A 25,503-nucleotide genomic window follows, 5' to 3' on the forward strand; every position below is an offset into this window, starting at 1 on the left:
GAGTTGTTTCTGTTAGGCATCTTGCCCCGGTGCCTCTCTGAGGAAAATGGCTGGTGTGGGTTTGACTAGGTGGGGCTTCCCTTTGCTGGCCCCTTGAAATAGGAACTGAGGGTGGGACGATCACCTGCTCTGGAACCTTCTTGTTGGTCACTCACGAGCCATCCCTTCTTAGGCTAGTTTTGTGCCGATGGAGGACAAACTGAATCAGGCACACCTCGAGGTCCAGCAGCTGAAGGCGTCAGTTAAGAACTACGAGGGGATGATTGACAACTACAAGAGCCAGGTAGGCCTCTCAGGTGCCCCTGCCCTGCCTGGGCAGCACCTCCCAGAGGCTGAGGGGTTCACCGCGAGATCTCTCCTGGGAAGGGGTGGGTGTGGAAGGCTGTGCCCAAGACGCCCCGATGCTTGGCTGGTCCCTAGGTCATGAAGACCAGATTGGAAGCAGATGAAGTGGCTACCCAGCTGGAACGCTGTGACAAAGAGAACAAGATCCTTAAAGATGAGATGAACAAAGAGATTGAAGCGGTACTGCTCCCCTTCCTTGCCTTCTTCCTCCGCCCAATTCCATGTCTGTCCGTCTGTCCCTTTTGTTTGCCTTTATCCTCTCTGCAGTGGACAAGGAAGACTAACAGATCTTACTGCTGGGCTGGTCCACTTGACCGTGTATGTGCTCTGTCCTGCCTCTCGTCTCTTCTCGTGCTTCTTCATTATCCCCTTTTCCCTCCTGGTTTTCTTCTTTCTCCAGTTTCCTTAAAAATAAATCTCTCCTGCTTGGAGCACTCAAGTGGATTCAAATCCACAGACTTGCCAGGTCTTTGGCATGCCTGCTTCATTCTGTGTGGTGTCTATTTTGAGCCAACCAAAAAATGTGGCTCATGTCCTGTTCCCCAAAGACCCTTATTCTTCTAGAGACAGCTTGGCTATTTTTCTAGAAGCAAAGGGGTCATCTTCACAGTGACCTTGGAGGTGGGCTGAGTCCAAGCTCAGCCACTGACTTGTGGCATAGCCCTGGGCAAGTCGACAGTCTCCTTGTTAATACAAGGGGGACCAAGGCCAGATAGTTCGTATCTTCCCCTCTGACCTATAGATTGTGATGGCCTTCCTAGGCGCTTGGGAGTTAGACTAGACTTTAATCTTGGCTCTACCAGTGACCTTGGGCAAATGAGCCTTTGATCCTGAGTGTCCTTATGCAGGGAGAGCAGCACCTACTTTGTAGGTTGTTGTTCGAATTAACTGAATAATTCCGAGAGCCCTTAGCACAATGCCTGGGTCCTGGTGTTATTCAATGACTAAAGGAGTGGCAGGCTCAGGTGGCAGGTCAAGGCCAAGTGTGTTCCCCCAGAGAACAGCTGGACACCCTCAGTGGCCTGTGGGAGGGCAGGCTGTGCTTCTGCCTGTGGAACCTGCAGGATCCTTTTCTGGGTACATGGTGGCCCTGCCCTAACTCCGAAGGACCCTGCCTGGCCCCTTCAGCAGCCAGGCCCTTCCCAATGGTGGAACTTTCTCCCCCACTCCAGGCACGTAGGCAGTTCCAGTCCCAGCTGGCTGACCTGCAGCAGCTGCCTGACATCCTGAAGATCACAGAGGCTAAGCTGGCAGAGTGCCAAGACCAGCTGCAGGGCTATGAGAGGAAGAACATTGACCTTACAGCCATCATATCAGACCTGCGTAGCCGGGTAAGGGACTGGCAGAAAGGGTCCCACGAACTGGTCCGAGCAGGGGCCCGCTTACCAAGATGAGCTGCACGCCCTCAAAGGGAAGACCACTTCCTTTCTCTTGGCTGTCGTTTCTGAAAGTAGTGAGCTATCATCAGTGCTGTGAAATAAAAGTCTGGTGTGCCAAATGCCTCGTGTTTGCACCAAGTGATTGTAGTTATAGGAGCCGTCACTTGATTGGTTGCTGGGCTCTGCTCTTGCCCGGTCCCCAACTGCTCCAAGTCTCCGCCTGCCTCCGCCCTCGCCCTTGCCCATGCCACTCTGCTGCTGTCCTCAGCCACACACCCGCCGACGGCAAGCCATAGGTGCTCTTTTTCGCCATCGTTCTCTTGTTAAGAGTAGGGAAGCTGCCTTCCCTACTCTTAACAGATCTGTTGCCTGAGATTCTGTCCTGAAAGGACTCCCTTTGTCCAGCAGCCATCTGCCTCGGGTTACTGGACCCTTGCCTATGGTGCCTGAGAAATCACATGCCTCTCATTTTGTAGTGTGATCTTGGGCAAGGCCTTCCCCTCTCTTGACCTTGTAATAATAAAAGTAGCTACCATTTTTTAAGCACATGCCCTGTGCTTCACCATTGTCTCATTTAATTCTTCAGGAACTTTCTGAGATGTATTATTTTCCCCATTTTACAGAAAGTAGCCCAGGGCATACAGGGGAGAAGTAATTTCCTGAGGTTACAGAGCTAATCCTTAGCCAACACGGGCGGGAGCCCAGCCAGCCAGCTCTGTCTGGCTGTCAAACCCATGTGCTTAGTACTCTTCAGTCACCTGACCCCCTTCGCACCTGAGCATTCGGAGGGCCTTTCAAGCCCAGCTGTCTGAGGCTTCTGCGTAAAGCGGCCTTCTGGCTAACTTGCCAAACTTGCCTGCCTGAGAGAATTCATAAATTTCCTGTTGCCTTGCCTGCACTTGTCCCCAGTTCAGGGGAGAATGAAGTCAGCAATACTGACAACATAATTGGTAAAGCTCCCTGGTGTGTCGTGTCGGCCTGCTGTCTGCTTCTGCCTTCTCATGTCTGCCCTGGATCCCACTGAATGGCCTCTCCTGAGCAAGAAAGTGTCATCGTGGCTCTTCAGGATCCAACCTGGCTTCTCTCGGTGCAGGAAAGCCTTCAGTCCTGGGAGTTGGGCCTAACCTGCCCCTGCTCTTTCTCCTCCAGGTTGTGCGTTGAAACTTGGACGCCTGCTGAGGGCAGCGTGCCTCTTTCCCGGGTGTGGATGACAGGTCACAGGGAGAAGGGAGGGCTGGGTCGCGAAGTTCTTTTGTAAACCAGTCTGTGTTCCTGTCATTTTTAGATCGAACATCAGGGGGACAAGCTGGAGATGGCGAGAGAGAAACACCAGGCTTCCCAGAAGGAAAATAAACAGCTGAGTCTGAAGGTGGATGAACTGGAGAGGTTAGAGGCACTTGGTCCCATCTCTGTCCTCTTCCTAGGACCTGAGACTTTCAGCCACTTAGCTGCTTTGGGCTTAGTGTGCGGAAGTGTTTGAGGGACTCAAGGCCCTGGAAGGTACTAGGCAGACCTCAGAGGAAAAGCTGCTCCGTGCAGTGGTAAGCATTGTGGGAGAGAGCAAGGTGGTCCCTGGCCAGGGGGACGCCCCAGAAGAGTGTGATCAAGACCACCCATAGGCACCACCTATCAGGCATGCTTCGTCCAAGCAACCCACAGAGCCAGTATTTGACGGAGAGGGGCATCTCCCCCCAGTTCTGCTCTGTGTTCATCCTTCCCCAAGACCATTCTGATTCCTGTTAGTTGTGGACTGTTGGAGGCAGTCAGAGGTAAAGACCACACCTTTTGGAATTAGAAGCCTGGCCTTGGGGCCCATCATTTAATCCTTCTGAACCTCTGTTTACTCATCTTGAGAAAGGGCTCAAGGTAGGGAAGACAGTCTAGCTCATGAGGTTGTTGTGAGTCTTCAGTGAGATAATCTTCAAAGGGCTTAGCACATTACCTGGCATATACAGAAATGTATAGTACAGTTGGTATTACCCTAATTTAAATATGAGGAAACTGAGCTCGGGGAGAGATTAAGTGATGTGCCCAAGGTCACAGCTGGTCCCTGGCAAAGCTGCAACTTAGCCCCTTGACTGTCTTTGTCCAGAGCTTTCAGCATCTGTGAAGTGAGGGCTGGAGCCTTCGTTTCAAAGATGAAGGGCCTGAGGTCCTCAGAGGCTGTAACTGCTCAAACAGCTGCAGGTAGGGACTAGACCCAGGTGGTCTCCTCCTGGTCTCCACCTCTCTTCCGCTTTGCTGGCCTTCAAGATGCTGCTGGATTCAGCAGGCCTAGCTCCTTACCCTGGAACACGTTCTGGAAGTGCAATGGGGACTGTGTGCACATCAGGATGGTCACTGTTGCCCTGTGACTGGTCACGTAGCATACCGAGTGGTCCAGCTGAAGTCCCTTTGCTGAGGGAGGCAGCAGTGAATAGAAAAAGTGGAGGGCATGGGTTTTGGTGACAGACCTGCCAACTGTGCTGATGGGCCAATGACTTTTCGTCTCTGAGGCTGCGTTTCTTCATCTGTAAAGGGGGGATAATAATGGAACCCACCTTCCCAAGCTGCCAGTTGCCGTATTACATGTGATGACGTGCACACTTAGCACAGGCCGTGGTCAGTCTATGCTTGCTTTTCCTGCTCTTCGTATAGCTGCTCCAGTTGCACAGTTCCTGGCCGCCTGGCTGATCAGCAGATTCCTCTGGTTTATTCCGGTGGCTCCTTGGAGATTCTTGGCGTGATGAGAGCCCCGGTCCCGGTCCTGCCAGAGCCCTGGCAGCCCCCTGGCGGGGTGGAACAAGACAGGAAGGGGTACGGGCAGGATATGACTGAGTGCTCTTACCTAGGAAACTGGAGGCGACCAGTGCCCAGAATATCGAGTTCCTACAGGTGATTGCCAAGAGGGAGGAGGCAATCCACCAGTCCCAGCTGCGGCTGGAGGAGAAAACACGGGAATGCGGGAGCCTGGCGAGGCAGTTGGAGAGCGCCATTGAAGATGCTAGGAGGCAGGTCAGTCTCAATTCCATTACTAACTAGCTCTGTGACCTTGGGCAGATCACCTAACCTCTCTGAGCCTGTTTTCCCATCTGAAAAATGGGCATATAGTAGTACCTGCCTCTGAATTCACCATAAGGATCAAATGTTCAATTACTGTAAAGGACTTGGGACCCAGACAGGTCTGCCACATCTTAGGTGATGACTCACGGGGTGTTGGGAAAGGGCAGGGAAAGCTGGTCGCAGAGGTTATCCCCCTAGTTAGCTCCAAAGAAGTCCCCGTGACAATGTGCTGGTGCAGTCTGGGAGACCCGATAGAGGGGAGTGGTCCAGCCTTCTTGCTAGGTGTTCCAGGTGTCAGGTAAGCAGCTCCACCGTTGTGCCTTCTGGGCAGGTGGAACAAACCAAGGAGCATGCAGTCTCCAAGGAGCGAGCAGCCCAGAACAAAATCCTGGACCTGGAGACCCAGCTGAGCAGGACCAAAACTGAACTCAGCCAGCTGAGGCGCAGCCGTGACGATGTGAGTTGGGCCGGAGGGTGTAGACTGAGATTCTGGCTTCCTGGGGCTGCAGGGCGAAGTGTTTTGTTTGATGTTTTTATGAACATGACATGTTTTTATTTTTCTCTAATCATTTTATTAACAGCTTTATCAAGACATCATTTACATGCCATAAAATTTACTGATTCAAATTGTGCAATTCAATGGTCTATTCTCAGAGTTATGCAAGCATCACCACAGCCTAAGTTTAGAATATCTTCAGAAAGAGGCCCTATTATGCATTAGCAGTCACTCCCCACTCCCCTCCCTGTCAGCCCCCGGCAACCACTAAGAAAGTCTCTTGTGTCACTGTGAACTCGTCTGCTGTGGACGTCTCACACGCTTGCTGCTTCCCCTTGTAGGCTGACCGCCGCTACCAGAGCCGGCTGCAGGACATGAGAGACCGCCTGGAGCAGTCGGAGAGCACCAACCGCAGCATGCAGAACTACGTCCAGTTCCTTAAGTCATCCTATGCCAATGTGTTTGGGGACAGTCCCTTCACTACCTACCTGACCAGCTCTCCCATCCGCTCCAGATCTCCTCCCACCTGAGGCCACCAGTCTTGGGCCAGACGCCCGGACTCATGCCATGGGAACTGAGGAGTTGAGTTGCCAAGCCATACCTGGAAAGCCTGGTGGTTTTCCTCTCTCTCCAGTGATGAAATTTGTTCAGGATCTTGTCCTTAGCTAGGCTCCATGGAAGTCCCTAAAGCAGCAGGGGATGGAGAAGCAGGAACCACTTAGTTCTCTCCTCTCTGATAGTCGCCTGATGGAAGTTTTTCATTACTTTTCCAGGCCTTAAATCTACTACTATTAGGGTACCAGATCTTAACTCACCATGACTTTGCTCATTTGTTTCCTGAGAGAATGTTTGGACTGGATTTTTTCCTCCAGTCCCCATAAGCCCTCTTTTTAGGACTCCCTAGGGTTTTCTCGGACCTGAACCAGCAGGAGCTATGAGCCAGAGGTCCTCACTGCCCCTCCTGGACTGTGAGCATGTCCACTTGTTGTTTTCCTTATTTCGTGGGTACAGTGTTTTCCCTAAGGCTCCCTTCCCAAGCCCAGTGGAGACCTCTCATACCCAAGTTTCTTTGAGGCCACTTGCCTTACGCACTTCACAGTAGCCACTCGAGGGCTCATGTCCAGTTGGCCTTTTAGAAATATAATCCTGAGCTCATTGATTTTTTGTTTCTCTTTGCCAGGTTTTTTATTTTTGTTTCTCTTTGCCAGGTTTGTATCTATGGATAGAAATGCACTTATTCTTGAAATAATTTGTGTTGTTTTACAAAAAGCTTTTATAATCAATATTTAAGACTGCATTGGTTGATTTCCTTTACCCACCCCCGTCCCCTGTCTAAAATGTTTTAGTTAAATGCTGCAGGAGAGCCAGTAAACATTTTTATAAAGTACTTGGTGCATGGAGCATTTGGCTCTTCATTTCATTTTGGCCCACATTGCGCCTTTCTCCTTTGTGTGCTCTCACATAACCCCGTGAGATGACTGAGGCATTGCTGTATTTGGGGGCAGATCACTGGAGCTGTTAGGAGGCAGGTGGGATGTGTATAAATTACTGTTTTTAAAACATTAATTGGTTTCTGAATGGTAAAATTATTGACTTTTTGTTCTCCACATTTTCCTTTATTTAAAAGAAAAACAAATTCTTTAGAGAACAAATTTTGTACTGTGGTGAACCCTGACCTTTTCCTTCTAGCTGGCATTGGCCTTCTGGGTGACCCAGTCTTGTCTACACTGTCACACTAACCCAAGTCCAAAAACAACAGAGAAAACCCCTATGTCCTCAGAGGCAGTGGGTCCCACCCAGCGTCTGGATTTCACCACCAGAAAGCTCCCTTCCCTCCAAATTCTGGTGACTTTTGTAGTTTTCAGCTTTTAATTTTTCCAAGGAAGTTCTGAAAAAACAACTACCAGCCATCATTGCCACAAAACCGAGCCTGTTTTCACACCCTTAACATAAGTGGACTTAAACTTAGAAGGAATACCTTACGAAGAAAAGACAGTCAGCAAATTTACACCAATGTGTAAATATACATATTTATATGTCACGTCCTGCGTGGCAAGGGCAAATGGGTCTCAAGAGCACCGACGAAGATTGAATAAAGTCAAAGAGACAAAAGTAAGATTAGAGCGAGACCAAGGGACTCAGCCAGAGAAGACTGAGCCCCGAATCGGGTCAGCGCATGGCTTTTATTGAGAATTTTCAAAGAAGTAAAACTGCTGTCAATCAATTAGCAACCGTGTGTGATTTGTGTGCCTTAAAGCCTTTTTCTATTAACATATCCCATTGTGTTCCAACAAATGCTATGCCTTCACACATCCTCCACGTAGCCCCAGAACACTTGTTACTGTGTCCTCCCAGGGGAGATAACTATTATCATTCCAATAGGTCCCAGTCACCTGAGACACCCCCCAGAGAGAGCTTTACCGGCCTCAGTCATACCGAGACACTCCCTCATAACTAATAGGGTTAGAGGCTAATGCAGAGGGGGTGGTATTGGAATCGGCTGTAAGGGAACATTTATATAATTCATTTTTATTTTCATCAAACTAATGAAAACCTCAGTGCAGGGCACTGGTATTTATAATGCTGGTGTTTTTCTTTGTCCAGAGAGTTTGTAAAAAATCCAAAAAATGAAAAATGTTTATATTGCTTCAAACTCCAGAGAGAAGCCTTTCTATCTCAAATTAATCCCATGAAATGGGCAAAAAAAGGGTAAAAAATTAAAGGGTCCTGATTTAAAGCTGACTGGGTGAAGGAAGGTGAATCATATGCGGTTGGACAATTATGTTCGAGAATTCATCCTAGAAAAAGTGCTACATCGTTGCTGAATATCAATACAGTCACCTTCAAAGTACTCCTCTTGGGAAGCTGTGCACCGACGCCAGCACCTAGCCCATTTTTCAAAGCAATTTTGGAACTCTGAAATGGCTATCAGAGCTGTCATCTTATTACCCTTTATGTCCTAAATGTCATAAAAATATCTTCCTTTCAATATTTCCTTTATCTTTAGGTAAAGAAAGAAGTCATTGGGGGCCAGATCAGGTGAGTAGGGAAGGTGTTCCAATACAGTTATTTGTTTACTGGCTTAAAACTCCCTCACAGACAGTGCCATGTGAGCTGGTGCATTGTAGAGATGCAAGAGCCATGAATCGTTGGTGAAAAGTTCAGGTCACCTAACTTTTTCACGCAGCCTTTTCAGCACTTCCAAATAATAAACTTGGTTAACTGTTTGTCCAGTTGGTACAAATTCTTAGTGAATAATCCCTCTGATGTCAAAAAATGTTAGCAACATTGTTGCAACAAGTTCACAAACTTGTCAGACTTTGTATTTATTTTTACTGAGATATAATTCACATACCATAAAATTCACTCTTTAAAAGTGTATAGGGCCGGCCAAGTGGCTCAGTTGGTTAAGAGCTTGCTCAAGAGTGCGAGCTCTTGAGCAACAGTGTTGCCGGTTCGATTCTCAGCCTGAGCTGAGCTGCCGACAGATGGCAGGACGGCTCAGCTTTAAAAAAAAAAAAAAAAGGGCGGCCAGATGTCTCAGTTGGTTAGAGTGTGCTCTTATCAACAAGGTTGCCAGTTCAATTCCCACATGAGTTGGTGGGCTATGCCCCCCCACCCCCACCGCAACTAGATTGAAAACGGCAACTGACTTGGAACTGAGCTGCACCCTCCACAACTAGATTGAAGGACAACAACTTCACTTGGAGCTGATGGGTCCTGGGAAAAACATACTGTTACCCAATTAAAAAAAAAAGTATATATAATACAGTGGTTTTCAGTATATTCACAGAGTTGTCCAACCATCGCCATTATGTAATTTTAGCACATTTTCATCAACCTTCCCTCTTCCCCCCCCCCAAGAAAAACATTCATTAGTAGCCACTCTTCATTCCCCTCGCCTGGGCCCCTGACAACCACTATTAAAATCTCCATGTCTCGGGCCAGCCGAGTGGCACGATGGTTAAGAACTGGCTTGGGACACCACATATGAGGGCCAGTGACACTGCCCTCTACAGCTAAGATGCTGAACAACAGCTCAACCTGGAGCTGGGTTGCCATGAGTCACTAGCGTTGGCGTAGGCTGCAGCCCCTGTTGCAGTGGGTTGCCATGGGCTACCGTGTGTAGCCAGCAGCCAGCGTGAGCGGCCATCCAGAAGCTGGCCACTGATCTGCCTCGCCCGGGAAGAGTGCAATGATGGTGCCAACTTGGGCCAGTGAAGCAACGTCCTCCACAACTAGACTGAAAAGCAAAACAACAGCAACTTGTCTGTTCCCATCCCCACAATTCCCCAATAAAAATCTTAAAAAAAAAAAAAATCCATGTCTCGGGCCAGCCGAGTGGCACGATGGTTAAGAACTGGCTTGGGATGCCAGAGGGCCCCGGTTCGGATCCCACATATGAGGGCCAGTGACACTGCCCTCTACAGCTAAGATGCTGAACAACAGCTCTACCTGGAGCTGGGCTGCCATGGGGCGCCCGACGGTGTAGGCTGCAGTCCCCTGCAGCAATAAGCTGCCATAAGCTACCATGTGTAGCCGGCAGCCAGCGTGAGCGGCCAGCAGCCGCTGTGAGCAGCCGTCCAGAAGCTGGCGACTGATCTGTCTCGCCTGGGAAGAGCGCAATGATGGTGCCAGCTTGGGCCAGTGAAGCAACATCCTCCACAACTAGACTGAAGAACAAGACAACAATAACTTGTCTGTTCCCCTTCCTCCGATTCCCCAGCGCTGTTCCCATCCCCCAGCACCCAATAAAATCTTTGGGGGGGAAAAAATCTCCATGTCTCTGGATTTGTCACTCTGGACATTTCACATAAATCAAATTATACATGTAACCTCTTGGGTCTGCCCTTTTTCACTTAGCATAATTTTTCAAGATTCATCCCTGTTGTAGCAAGTATTTGTACTTAATTTTTATGACACTGTATTTTATTTACCCATTCATCAGTTGATGGACATTTGGTTTCCACTTTTTGGCTATTATGAGGAATGCTGCCATGAACATTTAACATGTTTTTGTGTGGACGCATATTCGCATATTTTACGAAGATACCTAGGAGGAGATACCTAGGAGAACTGTGGGGTCAAATGGCAACTTGAACCTTTTTGAGGAACTGCCAGACTGTTTTCCACTGCAGCTGCCCCCCAGCAGTGTGGGAGTGGTTCAAATTTCTTAACACCTTCATCAATATTACGTATTTAACGTCGTGCAATTAGGAGGCTCCAGGCTTCACCAGTACCCAGGTCTGGAGGTTCCCACAGCGTCCCAGCTTTAGCAACTCCTGCGCCCCACAGATACGCCGGTCTACAGGGACGGCGCCGGAAGTGCTGCGTGCGTCCGTCTGGGGCGGTGTTACTCTGCGTGCTGCGTACGCGCCCCGGAAGCGGAAACGAGTGCCCGTTTCCAGGCGGCCAATTCGAGGACTTGTTTTGTCACAAGCTGGTGTTCTGGGAGCTGTAGCAGGTCGAGCCATGCCGTCGGAGGGTCGCTGCTGGGAGACCCTGGAGGCGCTGCGCAATTCCGATAAAGGTCGCCTCTCTTACCACCGCGACTTGCTACTGCCTGACGAGGTGAGCAGTGGACCCAGAGGGCGTTGTGGCCCTTCCGGCCCGTGCGCCGGGAACCCGTGCGTCCTTTCTAACAACTCGCCTTTGTTTCTTGACTCTTGTGTGTGCATCACTCTGTCATAGGGTGTCTGCCCTCTCCAGCGTATTCTAACCGTGTGGGGAACTCCCCTTACTTCACAGGTGCTCTATCCGAAGGTTTCATTGCTACCCACAGCCAGAGTTGGGTGCCTCCGCCTATATTGTCAAAGCAACCCTGGCCTCTCAGGGTCAGTTAATTTACTGTGCGTCTCAAGTGCTAGAAGATCTAGATGTAGCAGTGATCGACTAATATGACCTTACCTGTTGTTACCAGTGAAAAGACCAAAAATTTAGATGCCCCTGGACGGACCGGTAGTTTAATGGAGGCGTGGTCACTGTCACTGTATTTGCAAAGCCCTGTGTCAGACCGCTGGAATGGGGCGGATGTAGAGACGGTAAAGGCTTAGCTCCTGTTCCCCAGTTGCTAGTAGTCTAGCTAACGTCCTGTCTCTTCAGACTTTTATGTGAAACAGTTTTAAATCATTTCCCTGTCTTTTATGCCTTTGACAGTTTTAAAGACTACATACCTTACCTTCTGTAGGATGAGTCCCAGCATGGGTCTGTGTGGTGTATACTCAGGTTATGCATTCTCGGCAGGGACGCCACAGAAATGATGCTGTGTTCTCAGTAACTCACATCAGGAAGCACAGGGATGCTTCAGCGCATTCCAGCACCACTGGTGACGCTAACCTTGATCACCTGGTCACATTGGTATCTGCTGTATATCTCCATTTACAGTTCATCATTTTTCGCTTTTTAACTGATTAGCATTTTGTGGAATTAGCAATTCCAGGATTACACCAATATGTATCCTTTTTCTCTTCAGAACTCCACCGTTAGCATTCATTGATGTTTCTGCCTGAATCAGTCACCTGTGATGTTTTTTTGGGATCTTTTTGGTTTGTTTGTTTTTTGTATCCATCATTCCTTCTGCATTTGTTAATTGGCATTCTACTATAAAGGAGAGCTTTCTTTTTCTCCCCTGTTTCATTAAATATTTATATCAATACAGACTCATGGGTTCTTCTTTTATTTAATGAGTTGTAATCCGTTACTTGCAATCTTGTGCATGTGTATTTTCATTTTGTGGGAAGTATATCTTTAGGATAAATTTCTTTCTGGGTCAAAAGGTAAACGTAGATGTTTTGCTATAGATTGCCAAATTCCCCCCATAACGGTATATCAATTTGCCTTCCAATCAGCAGTATGTGATTGTGCCCGTTTCCCCATAGCCTTGTCAACAGAATGTATTCTTACACTTTTGATATTTGCTTATCTAATAGGTAAGCGTAAGGTTTCAGTGTAGTTTTACAATGCATTTCTCTTTTGATTGAGATTGAACATCTTTTCATATGTTTAAGAGCTAACTTTATATCTTTATTTGTGAATTACCTATTTCTGTTTTTTGTTTGTTTTTTAAAGAAATTTTATTGGGAAACAGTGTGTTTTTCCAGGACCCATTAGCTCCAAGTCAAGTAGTTATCTTCAATCTAGTTGTGGAGGGTGCTGCTCTGCGGCCCATGTGGGAACTGGCAACCTTGGCGCTATGAGCCTGTGCACTAACCACCTGAGCTAACTGGCTGCCCCTGCTTATGTCTCTTGCCCATTTTTTAATTGGGATTTTGGTAGAGTTTTTTCCCCCCTAATCTTTACAAGTTTTTGCTATATTAGGGATAATAATAGACCTTTACCTATGATATGTGTTGCATATATTTTTTTCTAGTTTGTCAGTTGAATTCTTTTTCTGTTTATGGTGTATTTTTGTATTGTGGTTTTATTTGTGACATTTCAAACCTTGCCCCTGGAATGTATTTTGGTGTATGATTGTGTAATAAGGTATTGTCTCAACATTATTTCTAATATGTCTTTAAAACAAGCCTCATTACTGTATAAAGTATGCGTATAGCATTTTGCGTCTGTGTCCAGATAGTTCCCCATGGGTTGAATATCTGTTTATTGTACATAATATGTGTACCTATGATCTAGATTAGAATTTCTTGACCCCTGCGGGGTAAAACTGGCCTTGCTTGAGAACCACTGGACTAGATAAAATAATAGGTTGCAATATTCGAGTAATTATTATGTGCCAGGTACTGTTCTAAATCCTTTTTTACTCACTTAACACCCCTCCCCCCCAATCTCTTGAGGTAGATCCTTTATTCCATTTTAGAAGTGGTGAAGCCGAGGCACAGAGAGGTTAGGTAACTTGCCTGAAGTTACACAGATGAATGGAATGCAGACATGGAATTCAACCCAAGAAGGGCTGGGTGTAAACTGCGTGCTCTTCATCACTAGTATACTGTGTTCTCCATAAACATGTTAATTTTAAAAATTTAATACATAAAATTAGGACAAGGAGACAAATGTCACTCATGATTACCCAAGCACAACTTCTTGTATATTTCCTTCATGTTTCTTGGTGTAGCAGCATTTGTTTTTATTTTATGTAATTGTAGGCATACTGTGTTTATAGTTTTGTTTTTTCACTTAAAATTGAATCTTAAGTATGTTATTACATAAGATTCACAATCAGTATTATTTAATGACTAATATTCCACTGTGTATACTCTATTTTACTTCAAAATTCTTCTTGTGTTCTTTTTCTATTCCAATGGTTTAGATTGCTTTTGCAGGTGCTTTAATGACCATCTTTGTGCATTGTTCCTTTTTCTGTAGTTAGGATTATTTAGTCTGATATTCTAAAAGGATAATAGTCAGGGTCATTATCAAGAAACTACTGTACTTTATCTCTGATTGTTAATACAGTTACTTTGAGTGTTTATGTATGTATGCATGGATGGATGGATGGATGGATGCCTTCTTAGATTTTCAGTAAGACATAGTGGATTACCTTTGATTGCTTAGATCACTTGACATGCCAGTTGAGCTTAACCAACTGTTCTTCTCTCTAGGATGTTTGTATGTCTGTTCCCGAGCTATCTCCTTACTTCGGATGGGTGGTAGACCATGTCCTACCCCGTACACAAAAGAACCCATCTCCCTCTGAGACGCCATCATCCCCTAGATCTGCTTCAGCCCTAGACCAACCTTCATTTATTCCCCCATCTCCCGTCGGAAGCATTGCCTCCTCACCAGCCTCCCCAACAACACCAGATGGAACCAAGGTAAGGCTTTTAATCAGCTGAAAACAAAAGACAATGGTGGCTGCAAAGTTGAATTCTTTAACAGTGTCACAGGACAGTGACCTTACCCTGGGGAAAATAATGATTGCTGCTTGTTGTGGCTGTTTGTAGGGACAGTGCTGACTTTATTACCCAGTGTTCTCTTTATAAAGACCCAAAGAGAGGAATTCCCCTCTATTCTTAGGACCAAGAATAGTAATTAATGTCATGAGGAATCGGCTTGTTTTTTCTCATGAACCTTAAATCTGTTTAACTGGGAAGGTCTCCCTTTTTGTACTGGCTGCTGGAATGCTTAGCGTAAAATTTATACCTGCTCTTAAAATTTACATTCCTCACTTATCATTGGTTCTGTGCGACTTTTTACCCTATTTTTGGCTCTATTTTGACCCTGCCTTTGTTTCTCCCACTTAACAACAGTTTATTTGTTATTGGTAGTGTTCTTTTTTTTTGTTGGTTACTTTCAGGGTAGTTTGTGTGTATACGGTAGTCCCCCCTTATCCGAGGTTTCACTTTTTGTGGTTTCAGTTACCTGTGGTCCACTGCACTCTGAAAATATTAAGTGGAAGATTCTAGAAATAAACAATTCATACGTTTTAAATGGCACACCATTCTGAGTAGTGTGATGAACTCTCACATAGTTCGGCCCTGTCCTGACCAGCACATGAGTCACCCCTCTGTCCAGCATATATATGCTGTACACACTCCCGCCCATTAGTCACTTAGCAGCTGTGTCTCGGTCATCAGATCAACTGTTGCAGTATCGCAGTGCTTGTGTTCAAATGACCCTTATTTTCCTTAATAGTGGCCCCAAAGGGCAAGAGTAGTTATGTTGGCAATTTGGATATGCCAAAGAGAAGCCAGAAGGTGCTTCCTTTAAGTCAAAAGATGAAAGTTCTGAACTTAATAAGGAAAGGAAAAAAGTTGTATGCTAAGGTTGCTAAGATCTGTGGTAAGAATGAATCTTCTCTCCATGGAATTCTGAAGAAGGAAAAAGAAATTTGTGCTAGTTTTGCACTTCAAACTGCAAGAGTTATGGCCACAGTGCTTAATAAGCATTTCAGTAAGATGAAGAAGATGTTAAATTTGTGGGTGGAAAAAAACACGAACAGAATATGTGTTTCGATTGATGGCAACCAGAAAGCATTGAGCCTATGTGAAGACAATGGATATGAAGCAAGGGATCCATCACCTGAAACGAGTGACGCCAGGTTATTTACTGCAAGTGAGGGACTGTGACACAGATTCAGTAATAAATTTGGACTGAAAAATACAAAAATTACTGGAGAGAGAGATCACATTTACGTAACTTTTACTACAGTGGATTGTTATAATTGTTCTATTTTATTAGTTATTGCTAAGCTCTTACTGTTCCTAATTTATAAATTAAACTTTATCATAGGTGTGTATGTGTAGGAAAAAACATAATATATGTGGGGTTTGGCCACAATTTCAGGCATCCAATGAGGGCCTTGGAACATATCCCCGTGGATATGGGGAATGACTGTATACAGATACACAGGAACACGCTCTCCTTTCTCTTCTTTAACAAAGATGGTAGACCATGCTGTTGGGTACCATGTTTGTTTTCATTGGTTTTTTTCACTTCACAGTATATCTTGGAGATCATTCCTTCTCTATCTCTGTATCTATATCTGCCTCATTCTTTTTTTTTTTTTTTAGATTTTATTGGGGAATTGGGGGAGAGGAACAGCGCTGGGGAATTAGGGGAAGGGGAACAGACAAGTTGCTGTCCTTTTGTTCTTCAGTCTAGTTGTGGAGGACGTTGCTTCACTGGCCCAAGTTGGCACCATCATTGCGCTCTTCCCGGGCGAGGCAGATCAGTCGCCGGCTTCTGGACGGCCGCTCACGCTGGCTGCTGGCCACACACGGTAGCCCATGGCAGCCCACTGCAGCAGGGGCTGCAGCCTACGCCATCGCTGGCGACTCATGGCAGCCCAGCTCCAGGTTGAGCTGTTGTTCAGCATCTTACCTGTGGAGGGCAGTGTCACTGGCCCTCATATGTGGGATCCGAACCAGGGCCCTCTGGCATCCCAAGCCAGTTCTTAACCAACGTGCCACTCGGCCGGCCCTGCCTCATTCTTTTTAATAGCTTTTCTGACTTCTAATTTATGTTTGTTGTTACAGTTTTTGTTCCTTTGTAAGCTGCATTAAACCCTTTCTGGGTCAAAGAAAAATATAAGAAATAGTATTTGGCTTAGAATATAAAGAGCTAATAGAAAAAAAGCCTCCTAATAAACTGCAATATTGTGCTTTTTCAAGTTTTAGATTTTTTTTTTCCCCAAAGTTTATTTTTCTTCTTACTATGATCCTGGGTTTTTGTGTTTTTCTTTTAACTTTATTAGGGAACAGTGTGTTTTTCCCCAGGACCCATCAGGTCCAAGTTAAGCTGTTGTCCTTCAATCTTAGTTGTGAAGGGCGCAGCTCAGCTCCAAGTCCAGTTGCCATTTTCAATCTAGTTGCGGGGGCCACAGCCCACGATCCCATGCGGGAGTCGAACTGGCAACCTTGTTATTAAGAGCACATGCTTTTACCAACCCAGACACAGGCCACCTGTCAGCAGTTCAGCAGCAGCTCAGCTCAAGTCGTTGTCTTGAATCTAGTTGCAGAAGGCACAGCTCACTGGCCTATGTGGGAATCGAACCGGCAACCCTGTTGCTCAGAGCTCATGCTCTAACCAACTGAGCCACCTGGCCACCCTTCAAGTTTTAGATTTTTATGCCAACAAATTAAGATTAGGCACTTTTTAGAAAGGTGATTACATTCCTTGTGTTTAGCTTTGAAACGGCAAAGTTCTTTGTTCTTTTGCCTTTCTGCACTGCCAAGTTTTGGTTATTGAAAAAACATCATCATAGCATCAAAAGAAAAAATTTAGGGCCGGCCGAGTGGCGCGATGGTTGAGAACTCGCTTGGGATGCCAGAGGGCCCCGGTTCGGATCCCACATGTGAGGGCCAGTGACACTGCCCTCCACAGCTAAGATGCTGAACAACAGCTCAACCTGGAGCTAGGCTGCCATGAGTCGCCGGCGACGGCGTGGGCTGCAGCCTCTGTGGCAGTGGGTTGCCATGGGCTACCATGTGTGGTGAGCGGCCAGCAGCCGCAGTGAGCGGCCGTCCAGAGGCCGGCGACTGATCTGCCTCGCCAGAGAAGAGCGCAATGATGGTGCCAACTTGGGCCAGTGAAGCAACGTCCTCCACAACTAGATTGAAGAACAAAACGACAGCAACTTGTCTGTTCCCCTTCCCCCAATTCCCCAGCACTGTTCCCATCCCCCAATTCCCCAATAAAAATCTTTAAAAAAAAAAAAATTTAAATCTTCCTGTGATTTCATCGTTACAGCCAACCGTTAACTCCTTTCCAGTCTCATATGCCTGCATATTTGAACCTAGGCATAATTAAGTTGTATGTGCACTTTCATATTCTACTTTTCCTTACTAACCTTTCTTTGTTCATGAACAATTTGTTCACATTATTTCTACCTTTGTAGACATTATACTTATTGGATAAATAGTTTCCTATAATTTATTAAACTGCTCCTCTCTTAGGCATTTCGATGATTTCCATTTCATTGCTTTTAAAGATATTACAATGAGAGACCTTTTGCAGAGAGATCTCTTTTCCTTTTTAATCTTAAAAAGTATATCTTATAACTATTATCTTAAAATAAATGTGTAGATGACTACGTCAAAGATAAAAGGGTGTGAACATTTTAAAAAATATTTAATCTTATTTCAAAATTGTGGTAAAATACACGTAACATAAAATGTACCATTTAACCATTTCTGAGTGTACAGTTAGTTTAGTAGTATTAGGTAACCATCACCACTCTCCATCTCTAGAACCTTTTCAGCACCCCAAACTAAAGCACTGTACTCATTATTCAATAACTTTTTTTTCCCTCCCCACTCCCCACTCCCTGGGAACCACCATTCTCCTTTCTGTCTCTGGATTGGACCATTCCAGGTACTTCATATAAGTGGAATCATATAATTTTTGTCCTTTTGTGTCTGGCTTATTTCACATAGCATAATGTCCTCAAAGTTCATCCATGTTGTAGCAGATGTCAGAATTTCCTTTTTCTTTCTTTCTTTCTTTTTTTTTTTTAATTTCCTTCCTTTTAAGGCCAAATAATATTCCATTGTATGTGTACACCACGTTTTGTTTATCCATCATCTGTCACTGGACCCTTGGTTTGCTTCCATCTTTTGACCTTTTGGCTATTGTGGATAGTGCTGCTATGAACATGCATGTGCATGTATTATTTTGAGTACCTGTTTTCAGTTCTTATGGATACATACCCAGAAGTAGAATTGCTGGATCATCTGGTAATTTATGTTTAATTTTTTGAGGACTCGCCATACTGTTTTCCACAGCAGCTGTACCATTTTACATTCCTACCGGCAGTGCACAAGAGTTCCAATTTCTCCGGAACTCTGCCAACTTGGTTATTTTCTAGATTTTTTTTGTTATAATAGTCATCTTAGTGGGTATGAGGTGGTGTCTCATGGTAGTTTTGATTTGCACTTCCCTAGTGATTACTGATGCTGAGCATCTTTTCATGTGCTACCTTCTTTTGAGAATTGCCTTTGCAAGAGTTATTCAACAAATACGAACTTACTATAACACAGTAAATAGTAATCCTAAAGAGTAATATAGGACAGGTGATTGTTTATATTATAAAAACTGCATGGTTCTATACATGTAAAGTTTAGTCTTTAGTTTATATTTAGCACTTCATCTTTAAAAATATTAGTCTTTAAAAATATTTCTGGGGGTTGGCCGAGTGGCTCAGTTGATTAAGAGCGCAAGCTCTGAGCAACAGGGTTGCAGGTTCGATTCCCACATGGGCTAGTGAGCTGTGCCCAAGCTGAGCTGCCAACAGGTGGCAGTATGGCTTAGCTGGTGAGAGCACGTGCTCCTATCAACAAGGTTGCCGGTTTGACTCCCGCATGGGATGGTGGGCTATGCCCACCTGCAACTAAGATTGAATACCGCACCTTGAGCTGAGCCGCCGCGAGCTGCAGATGGGTGGCTAGATGGCAACTGGACTTGGAGCTGAATTACCTGCGCCTTCCACAGCTAACACTGAAGGACAACAACTTGGCTGTACCCCTTCCCCAGTTCCCCAACACTGTTCCTCTTCCCCAATTCCCCAATAAAATCTTAAAATATATATATATATATTTCTAGCAATTGAACATCATAGGCAAAAAAATGAACTTCAGTTTAACTTCACATCTTATATAAAAATTAACTCAAAATGATCATGGACTTAAATGTAAAACAATCAGACTTTTAGGTAAAAACTAAAAGCAAAATCAGAACTTCGGGCTAGGTGAAGAGTTTTTAGTTTTGACACCAAAAACATAATCCATAAAAGGAAAAATGGACAAATTGAACCTCATCAAAATGAACAACCCTGTGAAGTGGATGAAAAGACAAGTGACTGACTGGGAGAAAATAGTTGTAAAACTACATATTTCACAAAGATTTTGTATCTAGAATGTATAAAAAACTCTCAAGACTCCAAGGCTAAAAAAAAAAAAAAAGAAGAAAAACCACTTTATGACCTTTAGTTAGAAAATCGGCAAGATATGAACAGACATTTCCCCTGAGACAATATACAGAAGACAAATAAGTACATGAAAAAATTTTCCACATCATTAGCCATTAGGGAAATGCAATTTAAAACCAGAATGAGGTAGTACTACACACCCATCAGAATGGATAAAATAAAAAGTAGTGACACCAAATGCTGCCAGTGATGGGGAGACTCTGGATCACTCGTACACTTGGGCTGGGAATAGAGGATGGTACATACAGCCACTTGGGAACATATCTTGGCAGTGTCTTAAAAAGTAAATATGTGCTTAACCGCTATTCACAATAGCCAAGACTTGGAAACAACCAAACTGCCCATCGGTAGATGACTGAATTAAGAAACTGTGGTACATTTATACAATGGAGTATTACTCTGCTATAAAGAAAAATGGAATCGTACCATTTGGGACAATATGGATGGACTTAGAGACATTATGTTAAGTGAAATAAGTCAGTTGGAGAAAGACAAATACCATATGATTTCACTTATATGTGGAATCTAAAAAACTGAATGAACGAGCAAATAAACAGAAATGATCTCAGAGATATAGAGGAACAACTGATGGCTGTTAGTTGGGAGGGGGTGAGGATGAGGGAGAAGGGGAAGGGGTTAGACAGCATAAATAGGTAATTACAATATTACCACAGGGACAGGAAAGACAGTTTGAGGAATATAATTAATAATGTTGTAAATATTTTGTAGGGTGTCAGATGGTCACATGTCTTGCTAGGGAGACCGCATCATGGATGGGGTAGAGGCTTGATCACTGCACTGTACACCTGAAGCTGATGTTGTATAATATTGTATGTCAACTATAAGTGAATATATATATATATATGTGTGTGTGTGTATACATATACATATACATATATGTATATATATATATAGTCATGGGACGTGGAGTATAGTGTGGGAGTGGAGTCAAGGGAATTGTAATAGATATGTATGATATTGAGGGGGGAAGTGGGGCGGTGAATTGGGGGAGGAGGTTGTCACCTCAAGGGGTAAAAAGTATAACTATTGCACTGTGTTGTACAGCTGAAACTAATTCTAAAAAATATGTATTTCACAATAAAAAATAATTTAAAAAATAAAATGATAGGATGCAAAAAAATATATATATATGTGCTTAACCAGATGACCTAGCAATTACATCCTTGTCCATTTTTCCCAAAAGGAATCAAAACTCACATTCACATAAGAAGAATCTGTACACCAATGTTCACAACAGTTTTATTTATAATATCTCCAAACTACAAACAATTAAATATCTTTCTACAGATGAATGGTTAAACTGTGGTACAGTTTAGCTTATGTTGATTAGCTCCTGTTATCAGGAAGGCGAGGAGTGCATTTGGAATCAGTTCGATCTAGGTGCTCTGTGTATCTATGCTTGACATTATTTCTGACGTGACCCAGTGACCCAGACACAGGGCTTTGCCTCTCCACCTCTCAATTCTGCCTAACTCTTCTTGGTTTCATTTTTCAGATAAACTCTATATGGCAAGATGGCTAGTGGTAGCCCTAGACACACATCTTAGGATAGCATCCCCAGAAGAAGAGAAAGCCTTCCCAAATAGCTTCATCAGAGAAATCCAAAGGTGGACTCTGGTCTAGCATGGCCCATAAGCCTCACTGCTAAAGTCGATACTAGCTACAGAGACTAGAGGACTTTGACTGCCAGCTGGTCACATGCTTACCTCTGAGGCTAGTGGGGTAGAAGAATGGGGGTTGTGGGTTGGGGTTGTGCCATCCCAACAATCCCAGCACAAATGGACACTATGAGAAGGGGGAAAGATTTGCTGGGCAGCAAAGCAAACAAATAAAGAAACGCCCAAAATACAACAAACATCAATTTATTAAGGAAAACTATTAGAACAAGGTCAATATCATGAAAAGCTTACTTCATCCAACCTAATTTGTTTTGTTGTTAGATGTTGTTTCTAAGTAGGGATGTGTTTGTTGTCTAGAAGGGATAACACCAACTGTACCTTCTTAAAAGCTGGATTTTTCCATCTTCTGTCTGTGCAGGACAAACCTGAGTCCCAGCATGCAGAGCCTATGGTACTTCAGTCCTCCAGGGGCATCACAGTGGAAGGCTGCATCCGAATGTATGAGCTGGTGCACAGAATGAAAGGAACAGTAAGTGACCCATGAAGCACGGCAAGCTTGACCCTAGGGAGCCATATTTAAATGCAGTCCCTCAGGGTTTATGAATGCCCACTGTATACTTATCATTGTGTCCCACCTGCTAGGAGCTCCCAATTCTTCTGGGGAGAAAATATGTAGCCATCAAGAGAAAGCTCTCTGAAGTCAAATCTGGTTTCAGATCCATGCTCTTCTATTTTACATGTGACTTTGTGAAAATTACTTAGGCTTTCCTGGTTTCCATTTGCTTCCCCAAAATTTGACGATGATTCGAGGTTGTCAGATAAGGTTATACTGAGAAGATGGACCTTAACAGCCTCTTGAGAAAAGAATAGCATTATTTTAATTAGTTTATTTGACTTTATTATTTTTTTTTTTTTAAGCTGAGCCATCCTGCCACCTATTGGCAGCTCAGCGGCTGCTCAGCTCGGGCTGGGAATTGAACTGCTGTTGCTCAGAGCTCAAACTCTTGAGCGAGCTCTTAACCAACTGAGCCACTCGGCCGGCCCTGAAATTATTATTTTTTATTAGGAAAGCAATGCACGATTTTGTAAAATTTTTTAAAGAGTACATGAGTTTATAAGGTGAAAGTCCTCTGCAATCTACCCTCATTCATTTGCCCACTGAGTCAACAAATATTTATCGAGCGCTTATGTGCTAGATGCTCTTCTAGGTCTAGATAAACTGTGGACAGAGTAGACACAAACCCATGTCATCATAGAGCTTATATGCTGGTGGGGAGAGACTGAAGTAAACAAGAAAAATAAATAAAACATAGTTAGAAGCCTGTTATAATCTGAGTGAAAGATAGGAACACATTAAACCATTTACCTTGGCACTGAAGAAAAAAAGGTGATGGTTGCTTGGACTAGGGTGGTAGCAGTGGAGGTGGTGAGAGAGAGACCAACTGTGTCCTTGGCTTTCCCCAGCTCTGCTCTGTCAGTCACCTCTCCTCTGTGGAATACCTTCCAGAAGTATTACGTAGCAAGTTTCCCCCTGCACCTAATCTCCCTCATGTGCTCTCTGTTGTTGATTTTTTTTCCCCTCCCAGCTCTTATTTAAACAGTCTCAGTGGAGAGGATACATATGCTTGTGTTCAGTTTGCCTTCTTGCACTGGAAGCTTTAAAATAACATTTAAAATAGAATAACATAATGTCTTAACAAAACGTCTCTACATATCTCCATGCCAGTATACATTGCATCTCATCCTCTTTAAAGGCTGCAAAGTACTCTCTAGTATGACCTGTAGTATAGTTAATCTTTCCCTGGTTAATTTAAATTATTTCAAATTTATTGCCATTGTCAGCAGAGCTATAGTGAGCATCCTTGTACGTATATCTTTGCATGCATATGCAAACATTTCCTCAGGATAAACTCCTAAAATGAAACTAGAGTCAAAGGATATATATTGGGTTGTCGGAATAGTCATGATGCATTTTTGCAGTGAAAAACAGAGAAAAAAATACGTCATAACTTTTCCAACAACCCAATACTTCAAATTTTGATAGTTAAAATATCAAATTGCCCTTAAAAACCATATGAGAGTACTTTCATGAATAATAAATGAAATACCTGATATTCTTAGGTATAAAGGAAAGGGCCTTTCCTAAGTGGAGGTAGGGGAAAGAATCTAGGCAAAGACAATAATATGAGGAAAGGAATGAGACGAAAATGTGCATAGCATGTTTATGGAATTAGAATAAGGATTTCTGTAGATTACCCTGAAACCCTCATAAGAATATTCAAGATAGAAGCTTAGAAGTGCAAGCCTAATTGATATATATTGGTAAATACGTGCCCCTTCCCAGCTTATAACCTCATGGGGCAAACTGGAAGAGGTTTCCAGAACAGCTGAGTTTAAAGATCAACCCAGAGGAGAGAAGTGACCGAGTAGAGGTTCTGATAAGTACACATGCCCTTGAGTATCTCTGATGGAGTTAAGGGCTGATGGGAGGGTATCCCACGGGGGGAAATGACCAAGGTAGTCATGGGGTCCAGAGAGCAGGTGCTGATCCTTTTCAGGAGGGCTGGAGGCAGTGGCAGGAGGAGCAGGAGAAAAAGGTTCTAGCCCTGTCTGAGATGGCATCTGAACAACTGAAGCGGTTTGATGAACGGAAGGAACTGAAGCATCATAAAGAATTCCAGGACTTACAGGAAGTGATGGAGAAGAGGTGAGTCTCCCTGAATTACGGCTGGGATGTCGGGCTGGTCAGTCCTTAAGTAGCAAAATAGCCAGAGAAGCTCAGAGCCCAGAAAAATGACCCACCTTGGAAAGATGGCCAGTATATCACAAAGAGAGGGAGGCTTTGGGAAGAGGTAAAACAGTGTTAGCAAGCGTCCCTGACTTTTCCCCTGCCATTTATTCTTCTTTCAGTTCCAGAGAAGCCCTGGGGCACCAAGAGAAGCTAAAAGCTGAGCATCGTCACAGAGCCAAGGTCAGAGTCTGGGAGAATCCGTATTGGTGTCTCAGTGTCAGGCTGTTACCTGCCCGAAGAGATGTTCTGGCAGCCAGTCATGGAGGACCTGGCCCATGTCATGCCTCTGTGTGACTGACGCTGCACAGTCCTTGTCCTGCTCTGGCCCATCTGTGAAAATATGTAGCCCCCACTAGGACTCAGGAATGTAGAAAGAGAGTCCAGGAGCCCCTCAGAGAGGGGTAACGTGACAGCCCTCCCTGTAGATTCTCAACCTGAAGCTGCGGGAGGCAGAGCAGCAGCGCCAGAAGCAGGAGGAGCTGGAGCGGCTCCGGAAGGAGGAGGGCCAGGTCCGCCTGCGCGGCCTCTACGCCCTGCAAGAGGAGATGCTGCACCTCAACCAGCAGCTGGACGCCTCGGACCAGCCCAGACACCTGCTCAAGGTGGACCTGTCTGCCTTCCGGACCCGGGGCAACCAGCTGTGCGGCCTCATCTCGGGCATCATTCGGGCCACTTCTGAGGTGAGGGGGCTCCAGGGGGTCTCGGTCTTCTGTCTTTGAAATGGAGAACCTTAAAGGTAAAATTTTCTGGGTTAAATATAATCCTGCTTGTTATCACTTGTCATTTCCTTACCTAGAGATAACCACTGTTAACATTTTCTGTTTCTTTTCTGACAGGGTGTGTGTGTTAGCCCCATCCCAAATTGGACTCACATAGCTATAGAGTACCTGTAGGTTAAAAAAAAATTTGTTTCTTCTGATTGTGAAATACTTGAATTCATTCAGTAATATATACGGAACGCCTGCTATGCTTATGGTAAAAATTAAAACCTCACAGAAATGTATATTGCATTTTCAGTTAACATTGTATTTTGAACATGTAATTACTATGATTATTAAAATATTTTGATGTTTTTAAGGCAGTGTTAAAAACTGCAAGTATTACCTTAACACATAGTAGGTAGTCAGTAAGTATTTAATGAACTGATGCAACTGGATACATTCAACATAAAACCATACCAAAATTTATTGAAAAAAGCATGCCTACTGTTGAACATTACAAGTTTCTATATTTCACTACATTGCATCACACTACAGTGATATCATTTTATATATGTCTTATCTGCATTTCTAATTGTTTCTTAGAGATAAATTCCTAGAAATGGAATTATTGGTCATAGAATATTAAGGTTCTTGATTCACACCCAAAAGTTGTACCAGTTCACACTTTTATGAATTGTGTGTTCTTGCCCTTCATTCATATTTCTA

The 25,503-nt window shown here is 44.4% G+C and overlaps 2 protein-coding genes across 12 annotated transcripts in view; both read left to right on the plus strand.

Moving 5' to 3' along the window:
• The window catches only part of ODF2 (outer dense fiber of sperm tails 2), a 29,022-nt gene extending 22,360 nt beyond the window's left edge, over positions 1-6,662 (plus strand). For 6 of the 9 annotated variants that reach the window (XM_019637453.1, XM_019637493.1, XM_019637444.1 and 3 more), the window contains 7 exons: positions 173-283; positions 421-525; positions 1,518-1,676; positions 3,010-3,110; positions 4,556-4,718; positions 5,098-5,223; positions 5,604-6,662. In XM_019637453.1, the coding sequence (XP_019492998.1) occupies positions 173-283; positions 421-525; positions 1,518-1,676; positions 3,010-3,110; positions 4,556-4,718; positions 5,098-5,223; positions 5,604-5,792 (954 nt within the window). In that variant the 3' untranslated portion in view covers positions 5,793-6,662. The other 3 variants (XM_019637501.1, XM_019637510.1, XM_019637485.1) reach the window with 2 other exon arrangements.
• A 3,986-nt stretch (positions 6,663-10,648) lies between these two features.
• The window catches only part of GLE1 (GLE1 RNA export mediator), a 25,206-nt gene continuing 10,351 nt past the window's right edge, over positions 10,649-25,503 (plus strand). For all 3 annotated transcript variants that reach the window (XM_019637529.1, XM_019637523.1, XM_019637538.1), the window contains exons 1-6: positions 10,649-10,833; positions 13,821-14,033; positions 21,704-21,814; positions 23,844-23,992; positions 24,196-24,256; positions 24,502-24,756. In XM_019637529.1, coding sequence (XP_019493074.1) covers positions 10,735-10,833; positions 13,821-14,033; positions 21,704-21,814; positions 23,844-23,992; positions 24,196-24,256; positions 24,502-24,756 — 888 coding nt within the window. In that variant the 5' untranslated portion in view covers positions 10,649-10,734. The remainder of the gene's footprint in view (positions 10,834-13,820; positions 14,034-21,703; positions 21,815-23,843; positions 23,993-24,195; positions 24,257-24,501; positions 24,757-25,503) is intronic.

The sequence above is a fragment of the Hipposideros armiger genome, unplaced genomic scaffold (assembly GCF_001890085.2).
Source record: "Hipposideros armiger isolate ML-2016 unplaced genomic scaffold, ASM189008v1 scaffold_3, whole genome shotgun sequence".
In the NCBI taxonomy this organism is placed as follows: Eukaryota; Metazoa; Chordata; class Mammalia; order Chiroptera; family Hipposideridae; genus Hipposideros; species Hipposideros armiger.